Source organism: Halichondria panicea, chromosome 8 (genome assembly GCF_963675165.1).
Source record: "Halichondria panicea chromosome 8, odHalPani1.1, whole genome shotgun sequence".
In the NCBI taxonomy this organism is placed as follows: Eukaryota; Metazoa; Porifera; class Demospongiae; order Suberitida; family Halichondriidae; genus Halichondria; species Halichondria panicea.
Window position 1 is genome coordinate 6,742,993 of NC_087384.1, and position 18,257 is coordinate 6,761,249.

The 18,257-nt window shown below is 41.4% G+C and overlaps 6 protein-coding genes across 9 annotated transcripts in view; 5 read left to right on the top strand and 1 right to left on the bottom strand.

The window, feature by feature from the left end:
- Positions 1 to 18,257, bottom strand: part of LOC135340539 (uncharacterized) — a 44,644-nt gene that overhangs the window by 25,920 nt on the left and 467 nt on the right. The window contains exons 2-6 of one of the 3 annotated variants that reach the window (XM_064536893.1): positions 17,907 to 18,249; positions 17,252 to 17,329; positions 16,910 to 17,036; positions 15,706 to 15,901; positions 2,821 to 2,964 (exon numbers count right to left, since the gene is read on the bottom strand). In XM_064536893.1, the coding sequence (XP_064392963.1) occupies positions 2,836 to 2,964; positions 15,706 to 15,901; positions 16,910 to 17,036; positions 17,252 to 17,329; positions 17,907 to 18,249 (873 nt within the window). In that variant the 3' untranslated portion in view covers positions 2,821 to 2,835. Of the gene's footprint in view, positions 1 to 2,820; positions 2,965 to 14,729; positions 14,938 to 15,705; positions 15,902 to 16,909; positions 17,037 to 17,251; positions 17,330 to 17,906; positions 18,250 to 18,257 lie in introns of those variants that run through there. The other 2 variants (XM_064536891.1, XM_064536892.1) reach the window with 2 other exon arrangements.
- On the top strand, positions 377 to 2,794 carry LOC135340530 (uncharacterized). Its single transcript, XM_064536879.1, has 5 exons — positions 377 to 773; positions 830 to 892; positions 1,033 to 1,718; positions 1,767 to 2,475; positions 2,537 to 2,794. Exons 1-5 carry the CDS (start codon positions 383 to 385, stop codon positions 2,683 to 2,685), a joined length of 1,998 nt encoding a protein of 665 aa, XP_064392949.1. The 5' UTR covers positions 377 to 382; the 3' UTR covers positions 2,686 to 2,794.
- Positions 3,086 to 5,621, top strand: LOC135340529 (uncharacterized). Its single transcript, XM_064536878.1, has 6 exons — positions 3,086 to 3,451; positions 3,508 to 3,570; positions 3,621 to 3,683; positions 3,734 to 4,425; positions 4,473 to 5,169; positions 5,227 to 5,621. The coding sequence occupies exons 1-6, from the start codon at positions 3,106 to 3,108 to the stop codon at positions 5,400 to 5,402; spliced, it is 2,037 nt and encodes a 678-aa protein (XP_064392948.1). The 5' UTR covers positions 3,086 to 3,105; the 3' UTR covers positions 5,403 to 5,621.
- On the top strand, positions 6,158 to 8,775 carry LOC135340524 (uncharacterized). Its single transcript, XM_064536873.1, has 6 exons — positions 6,158 to 6,520; positions 6,577 to 6,639; positions 6,701 to 6,766; positions 6,822 to 7,516; positions 7,566 to 8,433; positions 8,496 to 8,775. The coding sequence occupies exons 1-6, from the start codon at positions 6,178 to 6,180 to the stop codon at positions 8,669 to 8,671; spliced, it is 2,211 nt and encodes a 736-aa protein (XP_064392943.1). The 5' UTR covers positions 6,158 to 6,177; the 3' UTR covers positions 8,672 to 8,775.
- On the top strand, positions 9,390 to 11,865 carry LOC135340528 (uncharacterized). 2 transcript variants are annotated; one of them, XM_064536877.1, is made up of 6 exons: positions 9,390 to 9,776; positions 9,832 to 9,894; positions 9,952 to 10,005; positions 10,055 to 10,740; positions 10,789 to 11,482; positions 11,545 to 11,864. In XM_064536877.1, exons 1-6 carry the CDS (start codon positions 9,431 to 9,433, stop codon positions 11,685 to 11,687), a joined length of 1,986 nt encoding a protein of 661 aa, XP_064392947.1. In that variant the 5' UTR covers positions 9,390 to 9,430; the 3' UTR covers positions 11,688 to 11,864. The 2 variants fall into 2 exon arrangements, with proteins under 2 accessions (XP_064392947.1, XP_064392946.1); XM_064536876.1 differs by having other exon boundaries at positions 9,832 to 10,005; positions 11,545 to 11,865.
- LOC135340526 (uncharacterized) lies at positions 12,126 to 14,761 on the top strand. The gene is made up of 7 exons (XM_064536874.1): positions 12,126 to 12,494; positions 12,550 to 12,612; positions 12,670 to 12,723; positions 12,773 to 13,467; positions 13,515 to 14,223; positions 14,286 to 14,426; positions 14,481 to 14,761. Exons 1-7 carry the CDS (start codon positions 12,155 to 12,157, stop codon positions 14,648 to 14,650), a joined length of 2,172 nt encoding a protein of 723 aa, XP_064392944.1. The 5' UTR covers positions 12,126 to 12,154; the 3' UTR covers positions 14,651 to 14,761.

Here is an 18,257-nt window from a genome sequence, read left to right on the forward strand (position 1 = left end):
TAAGCTAACTTCAATGTGAAATTCATTATAGAAACTTATTCCCTCTACTATAGCACTCTAGAGCGAAAGCATAACATGACGAGAGGCATTAGCACAGTGCAGCTTGCAACACTCGTTGACAACAGCAGACAGTAACAAAATAACTAATGAAACAGAGCTAGCTACTCAACGCTAGGTTTAGGGTATGTTGGTCTGTCAGTGAGTAGTATGCCCAGTGTGAACACTAGACTGAGAGCTGCCACCGCCACTGCTGCCAGGTACATGTGGTGGGCCGCCACTGTCTTGTCAGTCTGTGTGTGGAGGTGTGTGTGTGTGCATCTTACTTCACTAATTTGTTTCCAATGAATAAAATTATTTAATAACAATATTTCCACAGGAATGCATGCGGAGGTGCAAAATAAGGGGTGGGTCTTGTAGACTCTACAAAATGGCTACAAGATATAGCCAGCTCAATATTGATACTGATACTCTGAAGCAGAAGACTGGGGTAACAGACACCCAGCTAGACCAAACAATTGAGCAGGAACAATTGTGGAGCCTGGCTGGTTTACTTGGCAGCTATGATAAGTTTGTTAGAAAGCCAGGGTTTGATCTCAATAATGCCGATATAGCAGATCTGAAGGATTGTGCCTTTAGGAATGGCTATCAACAGGCCATGTATGAAGCTCTGAGAAAATGGGAAAACATAATCCTTGACTTCACTTATCGGTCGTTGTTGGAGATTTTGATTAGTCTTCGTGAAGGAGCTTTGGCTGACCAAGTGTGTAGGACTTGTGAGTTACTTTATAAATAACTACAATCTGTGTTTTCATCATTTCTTGTGCTCCAGTCATCCAGACACAAGCCAGTGAGCTGAATAAAGAAAACGCTGTGTCCTTGTCACCTGCACCAGGTTAGTAGCTCAGTATAATTATGCATGGATTCAATATTATCAAGCACTTGATAATTATTGTACAATACATAGCTTAGACTATCCCCTCTGGTAATCTTTTAACGTAGTTTTGATAACTCATGTACATTTTATTTCATTAGGCACTACAACTGCTGACTGCATAAAAAAATTTGAAACGAGGTTTATGGATCTACGAAAGGTGGCTCTCAAAGAAATAACTGAGAAACAAATATCTGTGACTGATTTCCGCCAAACACTCATGATATTGCCAAGCTCTATGACAAATGAAAATAAAGATTTTATCATATCGAAGTATTCCTTGTTTGAAAAAGCAGAGTCAATCGAAAGCATCTTTTTGCATCTCAATTTCTACCTAAGCTTTATTGACTTCAGCCTTCTTGAGCATATCATAGAGCAATTTGGTAGTGATAGTCTGAAACGAGACATGAGCAGCTATGCAGAAGACATGAGACAGTTCAGAATCAAAACCTCTGTTAGCAAAGTACTTAACTATCTTCCGAGAATTTCAGATGCTCCTGCAGATCACTCTCGTCTAACAGTGAAGTTTAATGTTGATGTTCAGACTGCAACTCTTGAAGATGTAGACACATACAGGAAACGTTTCGCTAGTGATTTTTTGCTCTCCCAGCTAGCCCTTTCTTTGTTTGACCTCCAGGAAAGCTCACTACTGGTTACATGGCTAGTGCCTGCTGCTGTAGGAGCAATGATCAGTGACCAAGTGCAGAAGAAAACGGCTTCTTTTAACAATATTCTCAAGCTATCACTTGAAGGAGAATGTCTCTACCCTTTCATGCCAAAGGTAAAGGTAAGTGTTTAATTCTGCCCCTTATCCGATGAATTTTTTTCTCTACAGGTTAGTCAATCAGAGGGATCTAGTAGTCCTATGATTAAAGCTGGAGCTATGATGCTCACTCGTAAACCACATCAAAGAATAGCGGATGAAATGAAGCGAACAATCGACATCGAACCTAATCATCATGGACTGGCTATTGTTGTACCATATTATACGTTGTTGGACCTAACGAACATGCTCAGGAAGAAATTGAGATTTGATATTTACGAGCCTCGAAATAAACGATCCCTAAAGTCATACATGCAAGCTGTAGATCTTGTGGAGCTGAAACACCATCCCATAATAGTGGTGGTATCTGGAGTTGGAGTGAGTGATAATGATCTATACACTGTTATTGGTGACATCGACATCAAGGAAGATATTATGGCACCACTATTCCCTCCTATTGCCACACACCTTGCTGACAACCCAAAGATATTCCTGTTTATTGCCAGATCCGACTCTTCTGAACGCCGTGCTCTACATTTCGTTGAAGCAATCTGGGAAAACTGCATTATTGGTTATATTGCATGTGGTGGTCTCAGTGTTATGCGGTGGTTGGAACACATCGTACGGGACGAACTGGCATCCTCTTCTATGTCTGTGCAAGAGATCTTCACTTCAATTAGTGACCAACTTCTACCCATTGTTACCATGACTGTGGTCGACCGTCTCAAGGAGCCATTCTACTTGCATCCTCGTGAACCTGAGCTAATCATCGGATCACAAGGTATAGTCACATGTCTATAATGATTCACACACTTCACGTCATGCCTCACTCCCCACATTAGAATCATCCGGGGAGTCCAGTTGTCTATCACATTCAAGTGGACTATCAGTCGCTGAACAATCGCATCTACTGGAACAACCAACCAAGAAGCTCAAGACTGAAGTATCACCTGAGTCGAGTGAGAAACTCCAAATTGATGAAGACTTATAGTGCTCACCTTATTATTATATACAACGCACCTGTATAATCATGTGTAATTCTGTTCGAGCAAATTCTTTATATTTTTTGTACAAATTGCAAGTAATTATTGACAACAGCACATGAGATCAAATGACAAAATGACTAATGAAACAGAGCTAGCTACTCAACGCTAGGTTTAGGGTCTGTTGGTCTGTCAGTGAGTAGTATGCCCAGTGTGAACACTAAACTGAGAGCTGCCACTGCCACTGCTGCCAGGTACATGTGGTGGGCCGCCACTGTCCTGTCAGTCTGTGTGTGGAGCAGGAGGTGTGTGTGTGCATCTTTGTAAAGCTAATTTATTTCCAATGAATAAAATTATTTATAACAATATTTCCACAGGAATGCATGTGGAGGTGCAAAATAAGGGGTGGGTCTTGTAGAGTCTACAAGATGGCTACAAGATATAGCCAGCTCAATATTGATATTGATACTCTGAAGCAGAAGACTGGGGTAACAGACACCCAGCTAGACCAAAGAATTGAACAGGAACAATTGTGGAGCCTGTCTGGTGTACTTGGCAGCTATAAAAAGTTTGTTAGAAGCTCAGGGTTTGATCTCAATAATGCGGATATAGAGGATCTGAAGGAATGTGCCTCCAAGCATGGCAATCAACAAGCCATGTATGAAGCTTTAATGAAATGGGGAAAATTCATCCGTGACTTCACTTATCGGTCGTTGTTGGAGATTTTGATTGGTCTTCGTGAAGGAGCTTTGGCTGACCAAGTGTGTAGGACTTGTGAGTTACTTTATAAATAGCTACAATCTGTGTTTTCATCATTTCTTGTGCTCCAGTCATCCAGACACAAGCCAGTGAGCTGAATAAAGAAGACGCTGTGTCCTTGTCACCTGCACCAGGTTAATAGCTCAGTATAGCATGGATTCAAGTAATCTTCCTTGTACCATAGATAGAAAATCACTTCTGACACGGCCACCAATTCATGACGTACTTCAACCGAATTTGGGGACAGGTAATCTTTTAACGTAGTTGTGATGTAGTAACGTACATACATTTCATTAGGCACTACAACTGCTGACCACATAGACAAATTTGAGACAAGGTTTATAGATCTACGAAAGATGGCTCTCAAAGAAATAACTGAGAAGCGAATACCTGTGACTGAGTTCCGCCAAACACTCATGATAATGCCAAGCTCCATCAAAAATGAAAACAAAGATTTTATCAAATCAAACTATTCCTTGTTTGAAGAAGCTAAATCGATTGAAAGCATATTTTTGGAGATCAATTTCTACCTAAGCTTTATTGATTTCAGCCTTCCTGAGCATATCATAGAGCAATTTGGTAGTGATAGTCTGAAACAAGACATGAGCAGCTATGCAGAAGACATGAGACATTTCAGAATGAACACCCCCGTTAGCGAAGCACTTGACCATCTTCCAAGAAATTCTGATACTCCTGCTGGTTACTGTTGTTTAACATTGAAATTAGATTTTGATGTTCATACTGCAACTCTTGAAGATGTAGACACATACAGGAAACGTTTCGCTAGTGAATTCTTGCTCTCCCAGCTAGCCCTTTCTTTGTTTGACCTCCAGGAGAGCTCACTACTGGTTACATGGCTAGTGCCTGCTGCTGTAGGAGCAATGATCAGTGACCAAGTGCAGAAGAAAAGTTCTTCTTTCTTTTTAAGTTTAAGCAACAATATTCTCAAGCTATCACTCAAAGGAGAATGTCTCTACCCAATGGTAAAGGTAAGTGTTTAATTCTGCCCCTAATCCGATGAATTTTGTCTCTACAGGTTAGTCAGTCAGGTACAGAGGGATCTGGTGGTGCTATGATTGAAGCTGGAGCTTCGATCACTCGTAAACCACATCAAAGGATAGCGGAGCGATTCAACCTCAAACCTAATCATCATGGACTGGCTATTGTTGTACCATTCCGTCCGTTGTTGTACCTAACGGACGTGCTCACGAAGAAATTGATATTTGATATTTACGAGCCTCGAAATAAACGATCCCTAAAGTCATACATGCAAGCTGTAGATTTGGAGCTGAAACACCATCCCATAATAGTGGTGGTATATGGACGTGGAGTGAGTGGTAATCTTCTACGCACTGATATTGGTGACATTGACATCAAGGAAGATATTATGGCACCACTATTCCCTGCTATTGCCACACACCTTGCTGACAACCCAAAGATATTCCTATTTGTTTTCAGATCCGGCTCTTCTAAACGCCATGCTCTAAATTTCGTTGAAGCAATCTGGGAAAACTGCATTGTTGGTTATATTGCATGTGATAATCTGCGGAGGGCAGGAGACATCGTAGAGGACGAACTGGCACACCCTTCTATGTTCGTGCAAGAGATCTTCACTTCAATTAGCGACAAACTTCCACCCCATGCTACCATGACTGTGATCAACCGTCTCAAGGAGCCAGTTTACTTGTATCCTCATGGATCTGAGTTAATGGAAACTCACAGCAGATCACAAGGTATAGTGTCTATAATGTGTTCACACACTTCACATCATGCCTCACTCCCCACATTAGAATCAACCGAGGAGTCCGGTTTTCTGTCACGTGTACGTCAATTATCAATCGCTGCCAAGGAGCCTGATACTGAATCACATCTACTGGAACAACCAATCAAGAAGCTCAAAACTGAACTCTCACCAAAGCAATCGAAGGGAGTCCCCAAACAAGCTGAGTCGAGTGATGAACTCTAAAAGACTAATTAATAGTGCTCACCTCATGCAAGTATGAGTCTTTATATTTTTTGTACACATTAATTTGTATTTAATATTGCAATTATTATATGCCTCGAGGCGTAGATCTTTTTCTTGAGGGCCTGGTAAGCCACATAACACTCCCCACATACAATAGATAACAATATGCATGTACAAAAAGTCTTTTCTTCTGTTATATGATAGTTACTCTGAACCCCACATCTTAATTGGCAGAACCAATTTTCAATCCTCACAAAACACTACAATAATAGCAATAGATATTTTTAATAGATGCATGTAAACAAGTTTTTTCTTCTCGTGAGTTTATACAGATAAGCTAACTTCAATGTGAAATTCATTATAGAAACTTATTCCCTCTACTATAGCACTCTAGAGCGAAAGCATAACATGGCGAGAGGCATTAGCACAGTGCAGCTTGCAACACTCGTTATAGACAGCAGCAGACAGTGACAAAATGACTAATGAAACAGAGCTAGCTACTCAACGCTAGGTTTAGGGTATGTTGGTCTGTCAGTGAGTAGTATGCCCAGTGTGAACACTAGATCTAGACTGAGAGCTGCCACCGCCACTGCTGCCAGGTACATGTGGTGGGCCGCCACTGTCTTGTCAGTCTGTGTGTGGAGGTGTGTGTGTGTGCATTGTAAATCATTACATGCTAATTTGTTTCCAATGAATAAAATTATTTATAACAATTATTTCCACAGGAATGCATGCGGAGGTGTAAAATAAGGGTGGGTCTTGTAGAGTCTACAAGATGGCTACAAGATATAGCCAGCTCAATATTGATACTCTGAAGCAGAAGACTGGGGTAACAGACACCCAGCTAGACCAAACAATTGAGCAGGAACAATTGTGGAGCCTGGCTGGTGTACTTGGCAGCTATGATAAGTTTGTTCGAAAGCCAGGGTTTGATCTCAATAATGCCGATATAGCAGATCTGGAAACCATTGCCTCTAAGCGTAATGGAAATCAACAGGCTATGTATGAAGCTTTAAGGAAATGGGAAAATGTCATCCGTGACTTCACTTATCGGTCGTTGTTGGAGATTTTGCTTAGTTTTCGTGAAGGAGCTTTGGCTGACCAAGTGTGTAGGACTTGTGAGTTAGTTTATAAATAGCTACAATCTGTGTTTTCATCATTTCTTGTGCTCCAGTCATCCAGACACAAGCCAGTGAGCTGAATAAAGAAGACGCTGTGTCCTTGTCACCTGCACCAGGTTAGCAGATCAGTGTGGAGTTAATATTTTACTAATTTTATTTCCGGTACCATAATTATAGATAGAATATCACTTCCGACACGGCCACCAATTCCTGACCTAGTTGAACCAAATTCCATGGCGACAGGTAATCTTTTAACGTAGTTTTGATATGGTAATCATGTACATTTCATTTTTATTAGGCACTACAACTGCTGACCGCATACATGAATTTGAGACGAGGTTTATGGATCTACAAACGAAAGCTCTCGATGAGATAGATGATAAACGAATAACTGTAACTCAGTTCCGTCGAAAGCTCATGATAATGCCAAGCTCCATCAAAAGTGAAAATAAAGATTTTATCTTATCAAAACATTCCTTGTTTGAAAAAGCAGAATCGATCGAAAGCATATTTGTGCATCTCAATTTCTACCTGAGCTTTATTGATTTCAGCCTTCTTGAGCATATTATAAAGCAATTTGGTAGTGATAGTCTGAAACGAGACATGAGCATCTATGCAGAAGACATGAGACAGTTTAGAATGAAAACCTCTGTTAGTGAAGCACTTGACTATCTTCCGAGAAATTCAGATGCTCCTGCTGGTTACTCTCGTCTAACAGTGAAATTTGCTTTTGATATTCAGACAGCAACTCTGGAAGACGTAGACAAATACAGGAAACGTTTCGCTAGTGATTTCTCACTCTCCCAGCTAGCCCTTTCTTTGTTTGAACTTCAGGAAAGCTCACTACTGGTTACATGGCTAGTGCCTGCTGCTGTAGGAACAATGATCAGTGACCAAGTGCAGAAGAAAAGGTCTTTTTTCTTTTTCAGCAATGGTATTCTCAAACTATCGCTTGAAGTAGAATGTCTCTACCCTTCCATGCCGATGATAAAGGTAAGTGTTTAATTCTGCTTCTTATCCAATGAATTTTGTCTCTATACAGGATAGTCAATCAGGTACAGAGAGATCTGGTGGTGCTATGATTGAAACTGGAGCTGGAAAACCCAGTTTGACCTCTCTTGAACCACATCACCTTAAACTATATCAAAGGAAGGTGGTGAAACCAACAATCAAGCTCGAACCTAATCATCTTGGACTGGCTATTGTTGTACCATTCCATTCGTTTTTGAGCCTAACGAATGTGCTCACGAGATTTGCTGTTTACGAGCCTCAAGATGAACCATCCCTAAAGTCATACATACAAGCTGTAGATCTTGTGGAGCTGAAACACCATCCCATATTAGTGATGGTATATGGACATGGACTTGCAAGGGGTAATCTTCTACACCCTTCCGGTGGCTTCATCAACATCAAGGAAGATATTATGGCACCACTATTCCCTCCTATTGCCTCACACCTTGCTGACAACCCAAAGATATTCCTGTTTGCTGCCTCAAATTCTAAACGCCATGCTCTACATTTCGTTGAAGCAATCTGGGAAAACTGCATTGTTGGTTATATTGCATGCGATGATCTCGGAGATATGCGGTGGGTGAGACACATCGTACGGGGCAAACTGGCGCACCCTTCTATGTCCGTGCAAGAGATCTTTACTTCAATTAGCGACCAACTTCTACCTTTTGCTACCATGACTGTGCTCGACCGTCTCAAGAAGCCAGTCTACTTGTATCCTCGTGGATCTGAGTTAATGGAAATTCACAGCAGATTACCCAAACGTGCACGTGTTTCCTCAACCCCACCTACATTCTCTCATCCTCATGGATCTGAGCTAATGAAAACTCACGGCAGACTAGGTTCACGTCCACATTTTCCCACACACTCACGTACATTCAATCGCAGCAGATCACAAGGTATAGTCACATGTCTATAATGTATTCACACACTTCACATCATGCCTCACTCCCCACATTAGAATCATCCGAGGACTTCGGTTTGCTGTCACGTTTAGGTGGACTATCAATCGCTGCCAAGGAGCCTGATACTGAATCACATCTACTGGAACAACCAATCAAGAAGCTCAAAACTGAACTCTCACCAAAGCAATCGAAGGGAGTCCCCAAACAAGCTGAGTCGAGTGATAAACTCTAAAAGACTAATTAATAGTGCTCACCTCATGCTAGTATGAGTCTTTATATTTTTTGTACACATTAATTTGTATTTAATATTGCAATTATTATATGCCTCGAGGCGTAGATCTTTTTCTTGAGGGCCTGGTAAGCCACATAACACTCCCCACATACAATAGATAACAATATGCATGTACAAAAAGTCTTTTCTTCTGTTATATGATAGTTACACTGAACCCAACATCTTAATTGGCAGAATCAATTTTCAATCCTCACAAAACACTACAATAATAACAATAGATATTTTTAATAGATCATGTAAACAAGTTTTTTCTTCTCATGAGTTTATATAGATAAGCTAACTTCAATGTGAAATTCATTATAGAAACTTATTCCCTCTACTATAGCACTCTAGAGCGAAAGCATAACATGACGAGAGGCATTAGCACAGTGCAGCTTGCAACACTCGTTGACAACAGCAGACAGTAACAAAATAACTAATGAAACAGAGCTAGCTACTCAACGCTAGGTTTAGGGTATGTTGGTCTGTCAGTGAGTAGTATGCCCAGTGTGAACACTAGACTGAGAGCTGCCACCGCCACTGCTGCCAGGTACATGTGGTGGGCCGCCACTGTCTTGTCAGTCTGTGTGTGGAGGTGTGTGTGTGTGCATCTTACTTCACTAATTTGTTTCCAATGAATAAAATTATTTAATAACAATATTTCCACAGGAATGCATGCGGAGGTGCAAAATAAGGGGTGGGTCTTGTAGACTCTACAAAATGGCTACAAGATATAGCCAGCTCAATATTGATACTGATACTCTGAAGCAGAAGACTGGGGTAACAGACACCCAGCTAGACCAAACAATTGAGCAGGAACAATTGTGGAGCCTGGCTGGTTTACTTGGCAGCTATGATAAGTTTGTTAGAAAGCCAGGGTTTGATCTCAATAATGCCGATATAGCAGATCTGAAGGAATGTGCCTTTAGGAATGGCTATCAACTGGCCATGTATGAAGCTCTGAGAAAATGGGAAAACATAATCCTTGACTTCACTTATCGGTCGTTGTTGGAGATTTTGATTAGTCTTCGTGAAGGAGCTTTGGCTGACCAAGTGTGTAGGACTTGTGAGTTACTTATAAATAGCTACAATCTGTGTTTTCATCATTTCTTGTGCTCCAGTCATCCAGACACAAGCCAGTGAGCCCAATAAAGAAGACACTGTGTCTTTGTCACCTGCACCAGGTTCAGTATACTTTGTAGTATGGATTCAAGCATTAATTTTTGTTTCTGTTACCATAGATAGAATGATAGGGCCACCAATTCGTGACTCAGTTGAACCAAATTTGACGACAGGTAACTTTTAATGTAGTTTTGATGTAGTAACGTACGTACATTATATTAGGCACTGCAACTGCTGACCACATAAAAGAATTTGAGACGAGGTTTATGGTTCTTCAAAAGATAGCTCTTAAAGAAATAACTGAGAAACGAATACCCGTGACTGATTTCCGCCAAACACTCATGATAATGCCAAGCTCTATCAAAAATGAAAACAAAGATTTTATCAAATCAAACTATTCCTTGTTTGAAAAAGCTAAATCGATTGAAAGCATCTTTTTGGAGATCAATTTTTACATAAGCTTTATTGATTTCAGCCTTCTTGAGCATATCATAGAGCAATTTGGTAGTGATAGTCTGAAACAAGACATGAGCACCTATGCAGAAGACATGAGACACTTCAGAATGAACACCCCCGTTAGCGAAGCACTTGGCCATCTTCCCAAAAATTCAGATGCTCCTGCTGGTTACTCTCGTCTAACAGTGAAGTTCGCTTTTGATATTCATACTGCAACTCTTGAAGATCTAGAGACGTACAGAAAACGTTTTGCTAGTGATTTCTTGCTCTCCCAGCTAGCCCTTTCTTTGTTTGATCTCCAGGAGAGCTCACTACTGGTTACATGGCTAGTGCCTGCTGCTGTAGGAGCAATGATCAGTGATCAAGTGCAGAAGAAAAGTTCTTCTTTCTTTTTAAACAACAGTATTCTCAAACTATCACTCGAAGGGGACTGTCTCTACCCAATGGCAACGGTATGTGTTTAATTTTGTCCCTTATCCGATTATTTGTGTGTTATACAGTTTAGTCAATCAGGTAAAAGGGATCTTATGATTGAAGCTGTAGCTGGAAAACCCGGTTTGACCTCTCTTGAACCACATCAAAGGAAAGTTGTGAAGCCAACAATCAACCTCGAACCTAATCATTGTGGACTGGCTATTGTTGTACCATCACACATGACAACACACATTCTCATGGAGACTTTGAGATTTGCTGTTTACGAGCCTCAAAATAAACCATCCCTGATGTCATACATGCAAGTTGTAGATCTTGTGGAGCTGAAACACCATCCCATAATAGTGATGGTATATGGACTTGGGCCAGGTAATCTTCTACACACTCTTTGTGGCCTCATCGACATCAAGGAAGATATTATGGCACCACTATTCCCTCCTATTGCCACACACCTTGCTGACAACCCAAAGATATTTTTGTTTAATGCTTGTTTCGGCTCTTCTGAACACAGTGTTTTTCAGTTTATTGAAGCATCCTGGGAAAACTACATTGTTGGTTATATTGCATGTGATTATTTCTGGGTTACACGCATCGTAGAGGACGAATTGGCATCCCCTTCTCTGTCCGTGCAAGAGATCTTCACTTTAATTAGCGACAAGCTTCCACCCCATGCTACCATGACTGTGATCGACTGTCTCAAGGAGCCAGTCTACTTGTATCCTCGTGGACCTGAGCTCATAGAAACTCACAGCGAATCACAAGGTATAGTCACATGTCTATAATGTATTCACACACTTCACATCATGCCTCACTCCCCACATTAGAATCATCCGAGGAGTCCTATCCACTTCTACGTGAACAATCAATGAACAATCAATCGTTGGGCTCAATACACGTTTATGGCAACACTGAACTGATATCCAAAAACATCCACTGGAACCATAGATACTTGAACAAACTGCACTAAAACAACCAAAAGGAGCCCCCTCTCAACAAGCTGAGTCGAGTGATGAACTACAAATTAATGAAGACTTATGCTATATAATTATAATTATATCTTTTAATCATATTTTTGCACACATTTTTATTATTGCAAGACATGCAATTGACAACAGCACATGAAATCAAACGACAATAATGAAACAGAGCTAGCTACTCAACGCTAGGTTTAGGGTCTGTTGGTCTGTCAGTGAGTAGTATGCCCAGTGTGAACACTAGACTGAGAGCTGCCACCGCCACTGCTGCCAGGTACATGTAGTGGGCCGCCACTCCCTTGTCAGTCTGTGTGTGGAGGTGTGTGTGTGTGTGTGCATCTTTGTACTTCATTACGTCATGCTAATTTTTTCCAATGAATAAAATTATTTATAACAATTATTTCCACAGGAATGCATGCGGAGGTGTAAAATAAGGGGTGGGTCTTGTAGAGTCTACAAGATGGCTACAAGATATAGCCAGCTCAATATTGATATTGATACTCTGAAGCAGAAGACTGGGGTAACAGATACCCAGCTAGACCAAACAATTGAGCAAGAAAAATTAATGAGCTTGGCCAGTTTACTTGGCAGCTATGAAAAGTTTGTCCCAGGATTTCATCTCAATAACACTGATATAGCGGATCTGAAGGATTGTGCCTTTAGGAATGGCTATCGACAGGCCATGTATGAAGCTCTGAAGAAATGGGAAAACATAATCCTTGACTTCACTTATCGGTCGTTGTTGGAGATTTTGATTAGTCTTCGTGAAGGAGTTTTGGCTGACCAAGTGTGTAGGACTTGTGAGTTACTTATAAATAGCTACAATCTGTGTTTTCATCATTTCTTGTGCTCCAGTCATCCAGACACAAGCCAGTGAGCCCAATAAAGAAGACACTGTGTCTTTGTCACCTGCACCAGGTTCAGTATACTTTGTAGTATGGATTCAAGCATTAATTTTTGTTTCTGTTACCATAGATAGAATGATAGGGCCACCAATTCGTGACTCAGTTGAACCAAATTTGACGACAGGTAACTTTTAATGTAGTTTTGATGTAGTAACGTACGTACATTATATTAGGCACTGCAACTGCTGACCACATAAAAGAATTTGAGACGAGGTTTATGGTTCTTCAAAAGATAGCTCTTAAAGAAATAACTGAGAAACGAATACCCGTGACTGATTTCCGCCAAACACTCATGATAATGCCAAGCTCTATCAAAAATGAAAACAAAGATTTTATCAAATCAAACTATTCCTTGTTTGAAAAAGCTAAATCGATTGAAAGCATCTTTTTGGAGATCAATTTTTACATAAGCTTTATTGATTTCAGCCTTCTTGAGCATATCATAGAGCAATTTGGTAGTGATAGTCTGAAACAAGACATGAGCAGCTATGCAGAAGACATGAGACAGTTCAGAATGAAAACCTCTGTTAGCGAAGCACTTGACCATCTTCCGAGAAGTTCAGATGCTCCTGCTGGTTACTCTCGTCTAACAGTGAAATTTGCTTTTGATATTCAGACAGCAACTCTTGAAGACGTAGACAAATACAGGAAACGTTTCGCTAGTGATTTCTCACTCTCCCAGCTAGCCCTTTCTTTGTTTGACCTCCAGGAGAGCTCACTACTGGTTACATGGCTAGTGCCTGCCGCTGTAGGAGCAATGATCAGTGATCAAGTGCAGAAGAAGAGGTCTTTTTTCTTTTTAAGCAACAATATTCTCAAGCTATCACTTGAAGGAGAATGTCTCTACCCTTTCATGCCGATGGTAAAGGTAAGTGTTTAATTCTGCCCCTAATCAGATGAATTTTGTCTCTACAGGTTAGTCAGTCAGGTACAGAGAGATCTGGTGGTGCTATGATTGAAGCTGGAGCTTCGATCACTCGTAAACCACATCAAAGGATAGCGGAGCGAATCAACCTCAAACCTAATCATCGTGGACTGGCTATTGTTGTACCATTCCATTCATTGTTGGACCTAACGGACGTGCTCATGAGGAAATTGAGATTTGATATTTACGAACCTCAAGATGAACCATCCCTAACGTCATACATGCAAGCTGTAGATCTTGTGGAGCTGAAACACCATCCCATAATAGTGGTGGTATATGGACGTGGAGTGAGTGGTAATCTTCTACGCACTGATATTGGTTATATCGACATCAAGGAAGATATTATGGCACCACTATTCCCTCCTATTGCCACACACCTTGCTGACAACCTAAAGATATTCCTGTTTATTGTCATATCCGACTCTTATGAACGCTATGGTCCACATTTCGTTGAAGCAATCTGGGAAAACTGCATTGTTGGTTATATTGCATGTGATAATCTCAATGATGTGCTGTGGGTGACAGACATCGTACGGGACAGACTGGCACACTCTTCTCTGTCCGTGCAAGATTTTTTGACTTCAATTAGCAACCAGATTCCGCCCACCGCTACCATGACTGTGATCGACCGTCTCAAGAAGCCAGTTTACTTGCATCCTCGTGGATCTGAGCTAATGGGAACTCACAGCAGATCACCAGGTATAGTCACATGTCTATAATGTATTCACACACTTCACATCATGCCTCACTCCCCACATTAGAATCATCCGAGGAGTCCGATACTCTGTCACATTTAGGTGGACTATCAATTGCTGAACAATCACATCTAAGTGGACCGCATGAGCCAGTTTACTTGCATCCTCGTAGATCTGAACTAATGGAAACTCACAGCGGATCACAAGGTATAGTCACATGTCTATAACACACTTCACATCATGCCTCACTCCCCACATTAGGATTATCCGGGGAATCTGGTTATCTGTCACATCCAAGTGGACTATCAATTGCTGAACAATCAATTGATTTTACTGGTCTACTGGAACAACCAATTGAGGAGGAGCTGAAAACTAAATCCAAGGGTGCCAAAGCAATAAAAGAGTCCCCGAAGCAGAGTCCTTTAAATTGATGAAGACTCACTCTTATAGTTCTCACCTCATATTATAATTTATATCGTATTATCCGTTCCAACAAATTCTTGTATAATATACCTTTTGTAAAATTTTTATTGACAACAGCACGTGAGATCAAAAGACAGTGAAAAAAATACTAATGAAACAGAGCTAGCTACTCAACGCTAGGTTTAGGGTCTGTTGGTCTGTCAGTGAGTAGTATGCCCAGTGTGAACACTAGACTGAGAGCTGCCACCGCCACTGCTGCCAGGTACATGTGGTGGGCCGCCACTGTCTTGTCAGTCTGTGTGTGTGTGTGGAGGTGTGTGTGTGTGTGTGTGGGATGAGTGAGTGTGTGGAGGTGTGTGTGGAGGGTGGGATGAGTGTGTGTGTGTGTGGGTGTGTGTGGAGGATGGGATGAGTATACAGGTACTAAGTCCTTTAATGAACACTTACAGTACATGCATGCCATTAATAATAATTGATTCATTATACACATAAAGCCACTTCCTAGAGTACAATCTAATGGGCTAGTCAATCATGTAACAGTGACCACACTACTTCAATGGACTCTATACCATTAGCATGCTAGAGTACAGTAATACAGTATAGTATACATGTACAATACAGTACAGGGTGTAGGGTTAATGACCCCACATGCGTTATAATACAGTACAGGGTGTAGGGTTAATGACCCCACATGCGTTATAATACAGTACAGGGTGTAGGGTTAATGACCCCACATGCGTTATAATACAGTACAGGGTGTAGGGTTAATGACCCCACATGCGTTATAATACAGTACAGGGTGTAGGGTTAATGACCCCACATACGTTATATACAGTACAGGGTGTAGGGTTAATGACCTCACATGCGTTATATACAGTACAGGGTGTAGGGTTAATGACCCCACATACGTTATATACAGTACAGGGTGTAGGGTTAATGACCTCACATACGTTATATACAGTACAGGGTGTAGGGTTAATGACCTCACATACGTCTGGTACAGTACTGTACTGCGTTACTGTACAGTATACATGTGTATAATGGTGCAGTGGTGTGATCTCACATCGCTCAGAATGATCTTAATGATGTCGTTGACTTTGGCTCCGAACTTGTGCTCGTTGACCACTCTCACTTCACTCTCCTCAGAGCAGTCTGTTGCCATGACAATATCGGCCACCTCAGTGCCATCATTGGGGACAGTGAGATCCAATGAGTGTTGACACAAGGTAGGGCATCTTGTATCATTCACAGCTAGCTTTCTGGGGACAGAAAAATTTATGCTCCCGATTATGCAATAATAGCTTTTACTTAATGTTATGTACTAGCACAGGTCAACAAGGATTAAATGGTGTACACTTATACAGGAAGAGATTATAGTGAGGTCACCAGGAAGCAGTACAGTTAGTACATGTATTTAACCATAGATAGAGTTGGAAATGGAAGTGATTTACAATGAAGTCTACGTAGTGGCTCTGGGACCATCCGTGTATCTCCTCATAACTCCCGCAAAAGCCCGGGAAACTTATTGTGTCCAATGCATACATCTCAGAGCTACCCCCATTACTGAATCACATGCCCCCTGATAGTAGGTATCAATTGGAAACGAAGAAAATATAATCTCCATTGTCGTGAAGTAGCTAGAGGTACACAGAGCGCTTTTTCATGCTTGTGTTCCTATGATATACATGTAGCTAAGGCTGTGTAACTAAATAGTGTCCTAGCTGTGTCCCAAATGGCCTCAAGTATGAGATGAAAGTTGATGTTTAGCAGAGAGCAACACAATTCTCATGGAATTATTTATGTTTAGCCCTCGTGTTAAAAAGTAAGCCTTGATTAAAACCGCAGAGATACACGGATGGTTCTTCGAGGGTACTTCCGTTTCCAATCCCTCTCTACTCTATATAATAGTTAGACACTGTTTTGGAGGTGTCTATGGGATTTAGAAGCCCAAAGATTTATTAAACCAAAGTTGGATTCTTGATGGAAAACTGGAGAGGAAAAATCCAATTCGCACTGATTTAGTATCCCGAGCGTAGCGAGGGTACTAAAGTGGCTGCACCGACAAAACAGTGTCTAACTCATTTAGATACTAGTGCGCATGCGCAAACTGCTTGACTACAATACAATTACTTGACAACGGAATACTAGGTATACTAAGTAAATTTGCAGGTATACTAAGTCCCATAGTATACCTGCTCTGAGGCACTTTTCCCATGTACTTCCCATGTAGATCTTATCAACTAGTGTCTAACTATGATTTGACTTACTTGCAGTTAATGACTTGTGTTTCGAAGGTGAAGTCCTCGTGTACCTGTGGTAGTCGAGTGGGGACAGACTTAGAGGGGGCCGTGATAAGGACACTCCCATTCACTCTACAATAGCCATCAGGGCACTCTAGTGTGTGTGTGGAGGGGTGGAGGGTGTGTGTGTGTGTGGGGGGTGGTGGAGGGTGTGTGTGTGTGGGGGGTGGTGGAGGGTGTGTGTGTGTGTGGAGGGTGTGTGTGTATGTGTGTGTGTGTGGGTGGGTGTGTGTGGGTGTGTGTGGAGGATTATATCAGTGTTTACTGTGTATGCTGTTTAGGGAAACTATGGTGCTTGCTTTGGCTTACTGGTATCACTCAATGTGTCAGGTGAAACGTCCAGCCAGAAATGCACAAAGACTTGTCCATCAATCCTCTCACCATCACCTATAGTGGGGACAGATGAGTGCCTCAGTGTATGCATAGTCTTCTGGAGGGATAGTCTACAGTCACTAGTGGACACAGCAAGTGTACAGTCACTAGTGGACACAGCAAGTGTACAGTCACTAGTGGACACAGCAAGTGTACAGTCACTAGTGGACACAGCAAGTGTACAGTCACTAGTGGACACAGCAAGTGTACAGTCACTAGTGGACACAGCAAGTGTACAGTCACTAGTGGACACAGCAAGTGTACAGTCACTAGTGGACACAGCAAGTGTACAGTCACTAGTGGACACAGCAAGTGTACAGTCACTAGTGGACACAGCAAGTGTACAGTCACTAGTGGACACAGCAAGTGTACAGTCACTAGTGGACACAGCAAGTGTACAGTCACTAGTGGACACAGCAAGTGTACAGTCACTAGTGGACACAGCAAGTGTACAGTCACTAGTGGACACAGCAAGTGGTACACTAATATAGATTGTTTAGTGTACATGCACGGGACATAACAGATAAATTACATTTTCTATAGCTACGTATCTACAGTAATTAGGCCCATTTCTAGAGATTATAGTACTCACATTTTATTTGTGTCCCAATCTCTTGTCCTATGAGGTTAGCCACCAACACTATATTCTTTACTTTATCCTTCTTTGCTTGATCCTTCTTTGCTTGATCCTTCTTTGATTGATCCTTCTTTGCTTGATCCTTCTTTACTTGATCCTTTACAAACTTTTCGTGCACATCGAACTCTAACTCCACACATGTTGTGAGCATGGTTCTGTTATTAATGATCGTCTTGTTGAATGGAGGGTAGGAGGGTAGGATGGACGATATGTTCCGATTGTTGGGTTTGGTTGATCGAGGATTGACTTTGAAGCAGTAGTTATTGTGTCCGAGTTTACCAATGTATGAGTTCCAATTCTATGTAG